The sequence below is a fragment of the Ixodes scapularis genome, unplaced genomic scaffold (genome assembly GCF_016920785.2).
Source record: "Ixodes scapularis isolate PalLabHiFi unplaced genomic scaffold, ASM1692078v2 PGA_scaffold2__306_contigs__length_199485367, whole genome shotgun sequence".
In the NCBI taxonomy this organism is placed as follows: Eukaryota; Metazoa; Arthropoda; class Arachnida; order Ixodida; family Ixodidae; genus Ixodes; species Ixodes scapularis.
In genome coordinates, this window is record NW_024609857.1 from 63,071,342 (window position 1) to 63,086,028 (window position 14,687).

A 14,687-nucleotide genomic window follows, 5' to 3' on the forward strand; every position below is an offset into this window, starting at 1 on the left:
GCTCCACACAGGTGAGCAAAACTCTAGGTGGGGTAGCACCAATCCCGTGTAGAGGTGCCAGAACGCACTTGGTGGCATGCCACGTGTGACGTACGTTACAAAGCCTAGTGACTGACGCGCCTTTGCTATAATGCCCCTTATGTGGCCTGTGAAGCTGAAATGGTTGTTGAAACTTACCCCCAGCAGGGTAGTGCTCTGGACCCACTGGAGGGGAACAGAGCTTAAAACAAGGGGCGGGGGGGTCGGGCTCTTTGTACTGATGGTGAGTGTCATTGTCACACTTTTCTTAGCGTTGAGTGGGAGTAGATGGCTTATAGACCACATGTGGCACGCATCTGGTCGCCTTGAAGTTCGAGGTAGGACTGAGGTGAGTTTAGGGGCTTAATCTGTATCAGGTTGTCAGCGTACAAAATTGCTGTGGAGCACAGGACTTTCGTGACCCCATTGATGTAGATCGAGAACAGGGTGGAGCCAACTACACTGCCCTGAGGGACCCCTGAAAGAACAGCACGAGACGTTGATGCAGAGCCGTGGAACAGCATGTGCTGTGTCCTCCCGGTGACTAGGCTATATGCAGCCATTGGAGCAGAGAACCCTTGTTACCTGCCTCAATGAGTTTCTGAAGCAGCAGGCGATGATCAATGCGGTCGAATGCCTTCTTGAAATTCAGTTGCACCATTTCACAGGGCATACGGTTGTCAAGAGACGCACTCGCAGTGTGGACCACAACACCCAGTGCTGTCTCACAGCTCCTTCTGGGCCGAACCCCATTTTTGGCATTTGACAAAATGCTGTTCTCTTCAAGGTGGCATAGGATCTTCTTGTTAATAATTCGTTCCAGGGTTCTGCAGACGACCAATGTTGAGGTGTTCGGGCAGTAGGACTCAATGAGGTCGGTGCGCAGTCTACCTATCTTGTGAACAGGGGTGATGAATGCCTGTTTCCATGAAGAGGGAACAGAGCTTGCGTCTATGATCTTTTGAAGCATCCTACTTAGTACTGACCCATGGCTGTGGCCCGAGAGCTTCAGAAGTGAGGGATGTATTGCATCTGGTCCGGGGCTCTGAAAAGGGTAAAGCCTGGATAGGGCATTTTCTAAGTTGCCTTCTGTTATGGCGATAGAGGGTAAAGAGCCTGTGGTTGTGCGTGGGGTTCTTTCGAGTGCTTCTTCTAAAGTTGATGAGGCTTCCAGGGGAGTGCTACCACTCGACCAGAGTGAGGCGAAGTAGGCGCTGAAGAGCTCCGCTATCTCCGCAGGAAGAGTGACTGGTTTGTTGTTATGTGTAAAGCAGGGGCTCACGGATGTTTTACGCTGCCGCTTGACAGGCCCAAAAGCGCTTAGGCTGCCTGAAGACCAAGGCCGCAATGTCAGCTACACACTTCTGGTGGGCTATATGGACTTGCTTTTTTATACCCTTCTGGAGGCGTTTGGCTTCTTTAAGGTAAGTCTGGGAGTTCTTTTTGGCTTTAGCGAACAGCATCCGCTTTCGCCTCTGAGATTGATTATCTCCTATGTTATCGAAGGGGTTTTCCACTTCTGGTGTGAGCGGGCCTGGGGGACGCATTCAATCTTTATGGCCGACATAAAGTCTAGCCAAGCCTCATACATGTCATCGGCTGTGGCTTCATTGAGAATCATGAACCATGCGGCAAGGTGTAGGAGGTTCTGCAGGTGCGAGCTGTCCGTTTCCTTGTATTGCTGCACAAGTCAAGCATAAGGCCTGTGCGGTGGGAGGGACGTGGAAGTTCTCAGAAGGATAACCCTGTGGTCTCACCTAGGGAGATTCTCCACGACATCACACTCCGCTACCAGAGAAGAGTTCTGAACAAATACTAGGTCAAGGTGCGACATCGTTCCGGGCGGTGACATGAATGTGGGCTCGAGGCATACCTGGGTTAGACCAGCAGATTCAACCAACTCAAGTAAGCAATCCGAGGTCCCGTCTAGGGCGACCAGGGTGACCGGGTCAGTCCAATTCACATGCGCATTAAAGTCACCCATCGAGTGGACGTTGGTGTATGCCGCGCGGTCATTAGAAACAAGGTCGAGGGATCTCCCTAGAGCACCGTAAGCTGCATTGCGCGTGTCGGGGGGCCAGTAAACATTTGAGACCAGAAAGTGGTCACGTCCGTTTTTTATCTCTACAAAGACTGCCTCGAGCGAGTTACTTTTGACGTCTCTTCGTCACCGGCATGGGAGTTGAGCAGGGATTAGCACCATGACCCCACCCCCTCGGGATCTGAACCGATCCCTACGGAAAATATGGAAGCGGACAGTGTCCGCGATTTGTTGACTCACTTGTGGATGAGTCCATCCAGGTCTCGCTCAACGAGAACACAATATTTGGATAGGTATCAAGCAGAGCATGGAAATCCGTGAGCTTGTGTCTGATCGAGCGAAGATTTGCAGACCAGAAGTTTAGATTGGGGGAACGTCTCGGCTGAAGAGATCGGGATCTCTGCGTCGATCAGCTGGAATCGGGTGAGCATTGTGGAGCGACATGATCGGGGCGAGCGTTTGGTTTATCCATGAAGTAATCGAGTCGACAGTACGGAAGCGGCGGGATCTGCTCGCACTTCTTGTGAAACCACTTTTGACACGCCTCGCAGCGCAGAGCACCCACGCCTCTGCGCAGCTGACGACAGCAGCGTTGGCAGTGACACGGTCCAGAGTTTGGGGAGACATCGCCGGCACAGAGCAGCAGTGCGATGAGTAGCGTCCGAGTCTTTCATAGTTCATTAGGCCTAGCACTTCATGCAACTGATGATGACGACGACGGCGACGTGAAGTATGGTAAATGTGCAGGCTAATAGTGGTCTTCAGACGGAATCTTCAGACAGGCAACCATCTCGCTGCAAAACCCTCTATCTATAGATTCGCTGCCTAAAAGAGATCTTTCGTAGTCTACACTACGAAGTCGCAGTATGTTCTGCCACAGACCAGCATTTGCATCTGTACTTGAAAATAGTACCTGTGGTTTGTTTTAAACATCAACTTTCCACATTCTGTGATGAGGCAGGAGTTCTTAAGCTTAGGGATTTCTGAAGTCCAACAATACCTGGCACGGTAAGGGCATTTAACTTCAAGCACACCTTTTCTGCAGCATGTGCAGCTCTCCAGCCCATCTGGATTTGTATTTTACATTTTATGATTACTGTCTTGCCGATGGGTGCCCAACACTTATTTACTGTCTACCTTCAAATTGTGGACCTCTGTATCTTTGGATGCCAGCTGTGGTGAATAAATTCCCATTGTTGCCGTCACAGTGTTGTGATGTCATGCAAGCACCATGTATTTTAAACGTGTTATTCTGGGGCCTGAAAATGATGTTGCTTCCCTGGTAAGCCCAAAATAATTTGTCAGCAAAGGACAAAAAAAAAGCAGCACCAGTTTTTTAAACCACAGCTTTCACTCTAACTTGTTTTATTAAAAAAAAGCCATCATGGCTTTTGCAAGCTTCTCTTGCAAGACCAGTGCCTTCGCTTGAATTTTCAGTTCCTGCTCCCACAGAGTGAACTCTTGGCCCCGAGCTTCCTCCAAACTTAGCCAGAGCAACTTTTGTTCTTCAATCACTGACTGTGCGAGGGTGGCAGAGGGGTGCAGGGGTCTCTTCCTTTTCCCTGACTCGGGCACTTGCTGCAACGTGACAGTTATTTCATTACTGGCACCACCAGTCTTCCTTCCACGGCCAGTATGGTTGCTGCTACTTGTGTTGTGGTCGTTCCTGCAGTCGCTGGTACTCGCATCACTGGCCCCAAGGCTACTATCAAGCAGCTCCTCAGACATCTCATCAGATGTTCCGTCTATCATGTCATCTGACAGGACATCCTCTCCCTGGGTTTCTGAAAGCAGCTGATAGGATAAATTTTGTTTGACATCAGAAACACAGTAATCTCTTATACTTTGAACAGTGCAGTACTACTAACAATTGAATACATAAGTCATAGATAGACTTTTCTATAAGATGCCCGAATCAGGTGCAAACCCCTTTAAGCTTATGCTTCAAAGCTTTTTGAACTTTGCACAGGTTAATGTTCAACATACTGTATAAATTGGAATATAGATTGAACCGGAATATTGGTCGACCCCCTAATTCAAGTTGCAAAAAGCGAGAAAAAAAAGTTTTTATGGGAAGAAAATGCAACCTTACCTTGGTAACAAATTTGGCCAAGCATACGGAAGGACTAGAAAACACAGCACATTTATTTAATTATTTTGCACGCAATAAAACAGGAAGTGTGTGAGCATTACTACTCAGATTCTTAGAACCTTCGTCCGACAACGAGTGCTTCTCGCTGCTTGTGTCCCACATTGCGACATCCAATGTGGGAACGACTTGGACGCCATTCATCGGGGAGTGACTTCCAAGCTGTGCGTGAGCGCTTCGTGCAACTACAATTGCGGATTTCGACAGAGCTGGTCCGAGAGCTTGCGATCGAAAACGGTCTCAAACAAGCCACTTTTCGGCATCGGTCGAGCAGTGTTGCCGCGCCGACCATCGTTCGGAGTGCAGTGAAGAATGCATTGGCCACCTCATTCGGTTGCTGTGTACGGTGGTGGAAGTGCGTTGGCTTGTACAGCTCGTTTGGTGGGTGGACAAAGTGGTTGGTGAATGCTTTCTTCATGGCGATGACATCCTTGAGGTCTGCCTCTCCCAGTGTGGTGGACGCGAGGACCACCCTGGCTTGCGGGCCCATGCAGTAGAACATAGAGCGCACCTGGACTTCCGTCGGAGTGGCGTAGAGTCCAGTTGCAAACGAGTAATCCTTGTGCTGCAGCAGCCACGTAGGTCAGGAGCTGGGGTTGTCGAAGTCGAACGGTGGTGGTGGACGCAGCTGGACCATGCCTTGTAGAAATGGAGCAACGAACCCTTCACCGTTGGCCATGGCGAAGGGAAGGTGATTCCTCGACGGAGAGTGGCAGCGGCGGGGCTGGGCCGTGTGTCGAAGCCGCAGGCATGGGATCAGCGGAGACGGATCCCGCCCACTTCTGACACCATGTCGAGTGAATGACGCGGCTGCTGACTTTCCAAGTGGGGAATTGTCGCTCAAGGTTTATTCAGCCTCTTTTACGGATGCAGTGGTGCTTGTGCCATTCAGTGATACAGCGGTACACTACACTACAGAAACAAGAGCCGCTAGGAGAACACTCCCTCACCTAGGTCAAGCAGTCGTGGAGCACTGAAATCCAGGAACACCATACGAAAGAACAATTTAAGGATTAAATTTTTCTATCACCGTTTTAAGGAGTTCCATGATCATCCTGTGCTCATCACTTCGCTGTTGCCTTTCAAGAGCCCGGTCTCTGTGGTCTTCAATTAGAAGTTGCATCCTAGCAGGTTCAAGGTTTTCATACCTGCCAGATTCAGGCTTGAACTTCTCCTCTAGCTTTATTTTACGCTCATAGAGTACCAATTGTTGCTGGTGTCCGGACATTCTAGATGTCAGTGCATCCACTGCAGAATCCAGTGTCCTTGGCCTCCCTATAAAGTAATCTTAATAGAGTTTGTATTGCATATGATAATCTGAGTAACTTCTCATAGTTATGCAAATACTGTGAATAACAGCTCACACTTTACATAAACAGAGATGCTGGATTGCCACTCTGGAATAGCCACCAGGGACTTTCACCTTTTTGCACCACCTGGTGCGAAAGATATGAAGTCTTGTGATGTCAAACGTAGCTTGAACTTTTCTCATATCAGTGATAGTCGTTAACATGTGCACTCAAGCTTAATGCGAGCTAGACTCTACTACACAGACTTTTTCCTTCTCCTTTGCTACCTACAATTTTCGTAACACCTACACAGCTTCACACTAAATGCACTCCCTCACTAGTTCATTGAATTAAGGACAGTCTTGTTCTATAATTACCACCCCATTCTAGCAAATTGGATTGGATTCAAAGCACTTGGCTAGTGACTAAACAGTTCTGAAATGGTTCCTCACCTTGGTGCACAGCATGAACCTGGCTTGTGGATGGCAAAGGAGAAATGGGCCTATCCATGACTGGAACTGCTTCCTCTGTTTCTGCACACACCACCTCAACAACTGGCGAGCAACAATGTGAGGTGTTGGGCTAGTTGGTTTGAGGTGAACATCTTGGGAAGAAACAGCGTCAAAGAAAGCGAGGCTGACACATACATTGACTTCAGGATCTTTTCTGGAGTGTCCGTAATGTTTAGAAACAAGCCATGGATACACTGCTTGAAAAAGGCACCTAAGACAATCCACATACACGTAGGCATCCTTTAAGATACAATATAAAATGTGATGCTTTCATCAATATTCACACTACCCGAATTTCTCACTTGACGAAGTAGAATGTGCTGGTAAATAATAATGAATGGAAAGAAACGCAAAGGGTGATGACAGGACATCCTCTCATCATTCCTGTTAATTCTTTTCGATTTTACTGTGTTGAAATTGAGAATGGTGGTTTTATTTTTTTTTCATCTGACCATGAAACATGTTATACTTGTGTTACGTACAGTGGGCTAAAATAGTGTTTTCATTCCTTGAAAACAGACGCTTACTGTTCTAAGGCAGTTTTCCCTTAATTGTGTTTCCAAAATCACCTAGACGGTGGTTTTAAAAGTGCAAAGGACTAAGAAGAGGAGGAGGGGACAGGACAGAGCGCTTCCTGTCCTGTCCCTTTCTTCTCTTCTTAGTCCTTTGCACTTTTAAAACCACCGTCTAGATGTCCGACCAACTAGCCCCCCCATTTAATTCTGATCCAAAACCACTGCACATAGCACTTTGCTGCCCATACCCTTGCAGGTGTTGCCAAGCTCCAAAGTCAAACACCACAGGAAGCATGCTGACTTTTCAGGAAGTCGCAACTAGCTGGTTGAAATGGAATAGTCTGGCTTAGGTGTTATTTAGTGGGCCTGCTTTATGGGTTTCTGATGCTGTGAAACCCAGTCTGCGCACAGAACAGCATTAATAGCTCTGTGGCGACACCAACTGCAAACTTGAAATTGACTTCAACGTCCCTTTAAATCTGTTTAAAACAGTTCCGGAGCCTAATAAAGTATTGAGGACAAGGACGCCTGCTGTTACATCTCAAAGATTTGTCTGTCATCAACAGCTGAGACAGAAAAGCGCAAGGGGAACTGGTCTCTCCATTGGTGAGGCCAAAGTGACATTGCAAGCGGTCTGTCGTGACATAAAGATTTGTATTCATGCGACTCTGTAGTCAACTTATTAATGTTTTAAGCATCCCACTGTGAAAGCTAGGGGAAGTGTGTGTCGCTCATGCGCTGCCCGCATGAGCGACACACACTTGGCGGCCGAAAGATCCTTCTATGATACAACGACTGGTTTGCAGTTTTTCGTGTTTCTCATGTTTGGTTACATCTTCGGGGAAACCGAACGTGAGGTTCAAATTCACGAATAAAAATAATCTAGAATTTACCTCTAACTCGATTTTTTGAAAAACCTCTTCAGCTTCCCTTTAAAGCGAAACAAAGAGTTGAGATTACTCGTCAACCGCGCTGGTAGGTTGATGTGCTGAGGAATTGATGGCCGACATATTCTAAATTTTCAGGCAATGTCAGCGATGTGAGGAACTAAAAGTTGCGAGAAAACTCGGCCAAATTGTAGGATGGTGGCTACTGTGAGGAGAGAGAACCAGGGTCTTGTACTCCTGACGAGATCATTAAATTATCATGCCTGCCGCAAGCCTCCGTGCCGCCTCTCACCAGCGGACGCGTGCCAAGCTTCACCGCTTTGCATCATAGTGCTAGGTGCAGCAGCTGACATGGGTGAGCTGCTGGGTTAGCACTATAGGCTCATTAATTATGCTTAATACTAGTCCAGGTCTACTTTTTCTTTTTTTGTCTTAATGATAAGCTGATCTTCAATTTTAAAAAATTGTGCTGATAAAGAAAATGTGGGTCTATATGTGAATACATAGTAGTCAATGTTGTGAAGCTGTCGATTGAAAAAACAGCAGACTTTCACCTTTCGCTGGTTCCAACGCCACTAAGAAGACGTATCACTTGCAGCAGTGTAGGTTTTCATAATATTTGGCGGTGGTTGCTTTGGCAGTTCATAATAATGAAGTCTTAAATTTGGTAGGTTCATAAAACTTCAGGGATGCATGTCTCGTTGATAGACAAGCTGGTTTTTGCAACCATCTTACAGAACTTACATACACAGGTTAAAGAAACTACCAGCTGCAAAAGAGTGAGGGGAGAGGAGCTTTATCGCAACTGAAGTGTTGCACTCACTCATTTTTTATCAATTCTTTAGTACCCATTGTAAACGGAACCTTCTCTGACTAAAAGGTCATTTCTAAAAAAAACAAAAAAAAACGCTCTATCTTCCTTTGGTGTCTTATCTATTCTCATTACAAAAGATAATAAATATTATGCTCCAGTATCAAAGAACCTTCAGTCCTTATTAAAGATGAACTCATTTAGCGATGCAATCAGTTTTTTTTAATTTTCAAGTGATGTGCTAACTGATGTTGGCATCTGCTCCAAAAGAATCAGTGACTGCCCCAAACTAATGTTTTGTCTGCTACAGAACCTGCTACAAAAGGTTGAATGCCACTTTCATCACTGGAGCTCTTAACGATTCTTCCAACACCAAATTTGGAACATGGCTTTACTTCATCATTGCACCTTTCTGCACGAGGCCTCTCTGGATTTTTTCTTTGTCTACACCAGGCAACTTCCACTGCCACTTAACCTCTCCTGGTGGACAAGAGAAGTAGTGGTTGTATACTTCTCTAGCTGCCCCAGCCTCATCTGAGAAGTTGCGAGAAAATGTCGGCTGCATCGAGAAGAGCAGCTTCTTCGAAGCCTCCGACGTTTCCGCTCTCCAGGACCCTTCTGTAGTGTTCCCGAAACTATCGTCCTTATCTGCATAGCCTTCAGGATGCTCGCAGTGTTCCAGCAGGTAGTTGTGCAACACACACGTGGCCTTGACGACGTAATCCAGACTTTGTGGAATCAGGTTGATCGTCCGCAACAGGATTCTCCACAGAGCCGCCATTATGCCGAACGCATTTTCAGCGCACCTTCTGTGGGGTGGAAGAATGAATGTGGACAGATTTTGTAATTCATGTTGTCACAGTTGTTGCTACATGTAATGTAAGCTAACCAACTAGTTATCTGGGCATACCTTCCTCGGCTGAACCTGTAGTTGAACACCCGCTTCTCCCCGGTCAGGTCCTTGGCGAGATATGGCCGCAGAAAATCGGGCCTTAGTTGAAATGCTTCATCCCTGACGAAGACGTGAGAGGCTAGTCGAGGATCCTGGCACCGGGGGAGCTTGCCCAGGTCGGGGATGTTGAGGGTGCCGTTCTCGAGAGCTTGCCCAAAATCAGATGCCTTGAAGATTCCCCCATCGCTCTGCCGTCTCTCGGCCCCAACGTCGATTAAAACGAAGCGGTAGCCACTATCGACAACCGCCATCAGCACTATGAAGAAGGTGTGCTCAAAAAAGAGGTGTTGTGGCTAACAAAACTGCTCATGATAACATTACACAAAGTATCCCATGTTTGCCTAACTTCTGCTTGGAGATGATCAACTGAATAATGTTCCCACATTCATCATTATTTGCAGCTGCAGTGCTGCAATCATTTTCAGATGTCATCAAGCTAACCATTCCTTTAGTATTCCTTATTCCAATGCCAACTTGTCCACCAATTAACTCTAAAGCGTGGTTTCAAACCTTTAGCAGAAGCTACAAGTGCGAGCTCCATGCTTTCAGCGTCGCTGCCAAGCACGCGCGCTCATGCGGTACAAGCACTGTTGAGGGCCACATGCTCGCGCTTGTAGCATCTGCTGCGTCTGGATTTAAGCTGAAGCAATGTATAGGACAAATTATATTAAATTTGAGCCCCTAAGTACATGCTGCATTTGTGCCCATTTTGTTATATTCATAAAAAGCAAAACATAGAAGAAAGCACTGTTGTATTCATGCCGTCTATGCTGAATGCTATTGTTATGAAAACTTTTCCGGCAGTTGCGATTTTCTTAATAGACTGCTATATTGCAACTTCACTAAGAATATGAGTAGACAATGCATGCTTCAAATTTATTTATATATTTGTTCTATAAAACAAAATGACAGATACACATGCAAAACCATGCACACAGGTTGAGTCTTAGGCCCCAACTACACAGACTGTTTTTTATGTGCTTCGCCAGTGTCAATGTCTCAGCATTAGCATGCACCTGATGTGAGATAAGGCAGTGTACTGGTGCTGGACAAGGAAGGTTCTTTAGTACTTACAAGCTTTTAGGTTTAATGTTGCAGTACAGAAGCTGTACCCTCAATCTCAAAACATTCATAACTTGCTGCATAGGCCACACAGAGACTGACTCGGAAGTTACAGCAGTTGTACTTAGCCTTACTTCTGCCATGCACCAGAGTGCAGCAGTTGTACTTAGCCTTAGTACCAGAGTACAGCAGTTGTACTTAGCCTTACTTCTGCCATGTTCTGCCATGCAGCACCCCCCCCATGGGGGGGGGGGTGCTGCACGTTCTCTTCTTGCCAGAACTGGAGATTGAAGCTAACGAAAGCACGCTGGAATTCAATTTCCTATGTATTTTGTCAATAAAAGCAACGTGGGCATTGTTTTGTTTACATGCTGCTACTAGAAGCTCGTTGTACATGGCACGTAAACAGCGTCTTGGTAATGATCACGGCCCGGGGGGCTCTGTCCCCCCAGATTTTACCAGGGGGGGCATGAGCCCCAATGCCCCTCCCCCGCAGGCCACGCTTATGGACATCTCCTAACAAATTAAATTTGTCACATCATTCTACCAGTATTAAAAATAAAGTGCTCAGCTTCATGTAAATGGGGCACAGTCTGGCCCAGAGGGCGTGACAGGTCTCGTGAACAGCCAGCCGAGCTGTTTCCAGCCCGACCCTGTACGCCAAGGCCACGTCCTTCACATCTTGACCGGATGCAAGGTAGCTGAGGTAAAGAACATATTCAATTACCGGATGCAGTTAAGGCCTACATTTTTTAAGTGTTCTTTGTAATTTATATCATTAATATTCAGAGCAAATGGCAATGCTACTGCTATAGCATACTTCTGTGGTTAGAACAAAGCAAATTCATAATCCCGACATGGGGGAAAAGTAGTTTTCTACTTGCATTGAGTATGTTTATACACCGACACTGACGAACCTAACGTCCGACGACGTGAAACGACGTTCGTCGTCCACTTCGCCACGCTGCGTTACGCTGCAAAAGGAATTGTCAACCGTGTTTATAGTCTGGCGTCGTTCAACGCACTCCAACGAATTGCTTCACATTGCGCATGCGCGTCTCCATGGTGATTGCGTGGTTTGGTCTCGCTGGTGGCAAATTTCCGCTTCCGTTCGCAAGATGCAGCGCTGCCCAGCTGCCTTTCGACGGTGATGATGAAAGCAGTTAAATGTGTTAAAAGCTGCGATTCGCGGCAGTTGATATCTCCGCACTCTGGTGTGCTTGAAGACGAGGAAATAACGAAGGTAACTTGTGTAGAAACGCATTTATTTCCTGACGAAAGTCATACGTGGTCAGCAAAAGAAGAACAATATTAGCCGATTGTGGTGTCAACCAACATCAACGAAAAAGAAGTAGATGGTGGTTCGGAGCGACCAGCTTCTAACATATGATATGTCTTGTGCACAAACCTCATGACTAGCCTTTTGCGTCGAAAACTCACGGATATGACACCGAAATGGGAAGCCAATGTTTGTCGAAAAGCTTCAAGCATATTCGCGGTGTCGTTACGCCTACATATTTTAACGGCTCCGAGACAGGTATACGTCGACGCGCCGGCTCACTCCATCGAGCAAACGGAATCAACAGAATGACATCGGCAAACTGTGCGCCAACACAAGCACATCCAACTCACCAGCGGCTACACTCCATGACACAAGCGCGAATATCATGCAGACGAACATACAACTCCGCCTGACCGATGCCTGACTGGGGCAACGACGGGAGCACGGCAATCACAGGAGCTGGCATGAAGGCTTCTGGGTAACGACCGTCGCCAGCCGACGCCAAAATTTGAGCAGAGCCTACCTTGTCGAAAGCTTCGCCGACGGTTGCCGAGGCGCGCTACGTTACGTTGCGTTTGACTGTTGTCGAAGTATAGAAGCTCCTTTCGCAGCAACGTAACGCAACGAGGTCGGGCGCGCGCGCCCGTCAACGTTACATTGGATTATAAACAAGAGCTCAAACGACACTGCAGATGTGGTCAAAAGAACAGGCTGTCTGCCTCTGAAGAACCATTGCCATTCATGCCTCAGTAGGAAACTACACATACCTCAGGGTGATAGCGAGTCGCTCTTCCGATGCCAGGGGCTCACGTATGCAGTGCATGCACTGCAAATCTGCCTGCACCAGCTTGTGCAGCTTGTCAAAGGTAGCTTGGCTCATCCGATAAAACTTCTTGAAGAACTGGTCGTCTCCTTGTCTCATCAGCTTCATCTGAGCAAGCAGGAAATCCTTGTAATTAGATTGCCTGGTCAATATACAGCTTGTTTTTGGAGAAAAGAGAACCATGTTTTTCTGACAGTAAACTTAGACTATATCACCGAACAGTGTCTCTGTCCAATAGTAGCGCAAATGTTTTCAACTGGATGCCTGATTTTGATTTTTTTTAATTATGGACATGAATGGCGTCTTTTACTGAGAACCTTGTCTATTCTCTCAATGAAGGTTTACAAAAATCGCAAACTTCTTTTAAATCGGAGGACGGAAAGATCTGAAACTTTGGCATCTGGTCCCAACTGTAAATTCTTTACTTTATTTGGCCAAAATAAGCGCCGTAGCGACACAAAATATTATTTAACTGTACATGTAAAGTACAGGAAAAACAGTTTTTGATTTTCTTGATTTACTCATGTGAGCCAATCTTTCCACAATTTTAGTGAAAGCTTCCACCACCTTCAGGCACCTCTGTAGTAATTCCTAGAGCGATAAGATTTAAGAATGCGATTTGTGCGGACAGTCTAAAGTGGGATCGAAGCGATCGCCGCCGCCTTTGGCACGCATCGTATCGTTTGGAGTATCGTTTTGGGGGTGTCGGAAGTCTACTAAAAGTCAATATTTATAGGCTCTTCTACTTACGGCAGTGTGGTAGAGCCTTTCCTCTTTCCTCTTGAGAAAAATCGAGCGAAGCCAACAGGTCCGCTCGCTCCGGTTCCTCTTTTCGCGCATTAATTGTAGCAACGCTACCTTCTTTTGTAGCAGAAGCGCTTCTAGCTCACGCTCCATCCTTGCGGAGTCCGGTAGAAAACACAATGCAAACGGACAGAAAAAGGAAAATACTGAAAATAACTAAAAACAAAAGTACGAGGAACAAAGCTGAGCACGTAATGTTTTTAATGATGATGATAACAAATTTGGCATGTCAATACTGAGAGAGACAAAATATGTTGACACGTAATAGCTTTGAAGCATATTTATGCGTTAGATAACAAGTCAATACAAAAGGCTAACTGAGTTTAACTCAAGTTTCGGGTTTGATGTACTCTTATTTTCAAGCTACAGGTTGACAACACCGCGCTATACGACGAGACGCCGACGGGAAGCGCCGCATGTGGGTCGGCGACCTTCCCCTCTTCCTTCCTACGAAAAAAATGTCCGCTAGACGCCACGATTACGCCCGCTAAAATGCGCGTAATCTCGTTGAGAATAATACGCCCCATGTGGTTCGGGCTTAACTGTTTAAACGGGGGCGCATGTTAACCCACCCCCTTGCTGCACTCGCGGTGGTTCATTACAAAAATGTTAACCCACTTGGCCCACCCGTAAACGCCGCTTCACGGCGGCCGACTATTCACTAAAGTGTCTTTTGATGCGTCGGCGTTTGCTAAAACATTGTTTGACCAATCGAGTGCCACCCCTGACGATACTACGTAAACAAAGCGTGACCCTAAAACCTGCCTTCGGCCGCTGCCCTTGTTTCTGCGGCGCCATCTTGCCGCATCGTCGCAGTGGTTTTCACAGCATTCTGCAATGGTTTGTTCTTCGCCGGTGAAAAACTTCGTACAAGGTTGGCGACCTCTTGGAGAAGCACTTCTTTCTCGGAGTACTGCTCTTCTGTGCCTGATCTGCAGCAACAAGATACAGTCATAACAGCAACTGCATCGCAAGCGACTGCCCGCCATAAAGGGTACATCCAATACATACTACAATTAAAAGTCTTATGAATAATTGAACGACAACATACTTCTTGATGTTGGCATTGTCTTGCTGCTGGAACAGCGTCAGCAGCCACTCCGTTCGTTCCCGGACAGCTCGGACCGTGAGGGCCTTATCGCTGGTGCGGCTTGAAGTGTCATACTAGACCCCACCTTGCGCTGTCAGTAGAATAGTTTTTATTGCACTCAAGTGAATTCATACCAGGCGTGCAGGCAACAAGGAAAGGCAGGGAGGCCATGCTTACTGTGTGCCCTTGCCACCTTTCTGGAGGCAATTGGCTGGTACAATATACAAATACTTAAAGGAAGGGAGGAAAAAAGGGGAGGGGGACGTGCACTGATCTGGAAAGCGTGCCACAGCAACACCCGCCAGAGAAGAAAGGGGGAGGTGCGCTGATCCATGGAAGATCACTCGCTGAGTTCTGACTGAGACAAGGTCATATAACCAATGCAGGAGGGTACTTTGGATTCCAACGTTGCAGAGTTTGTTGCATAGGAGCGTGTGGCTGATCCGATCGAA

The 14,687-nt window shown here is 46.9% G+C and overlaps 3 protein-coding genes across 3 annotated transcripts in view; 2 read left to right on the forward strand and 1 right to left on the reverse strand.

Moving 5' to 3' along the window:
- LOC120835975 overlaps positions 1–14,687 on the forward strand; it is a 387,414-nt gene that overhangs the window by 220,483 nt on the left and 152,244 nt on the right. The gene's annotated exons all lie outside the window — the stretch shown is intronic.
- Positions 1–14,687, forward strand: part of LOC120837130 — a 213,803-nt gene that overhangs the window by 65,166 nt on the left and 133,950 nt on the right. The gene's annotated exons all lie outside the window — the stretch shown is intronic.
- Positions 8,464–9,537, reverse strand: LOC121836742. Its single transcript, XM_042291897.1, has 2 exons — positions 9,133–9,537; positions 8,464–9,031 (listed from the first exon to the last, which is right to left on the reverse strand). The coding sequence occupies exons 1-2, from the start codon at positions 9,423–9,425 to the stop codon at positions 8,614–8,616; spliced, it is 711 nt and encodes a 236-aa protein (XP_042147831.1). The 5' UTR covers positions 9,426–9,537; the 3' UTR covers positions 8,464–8,613.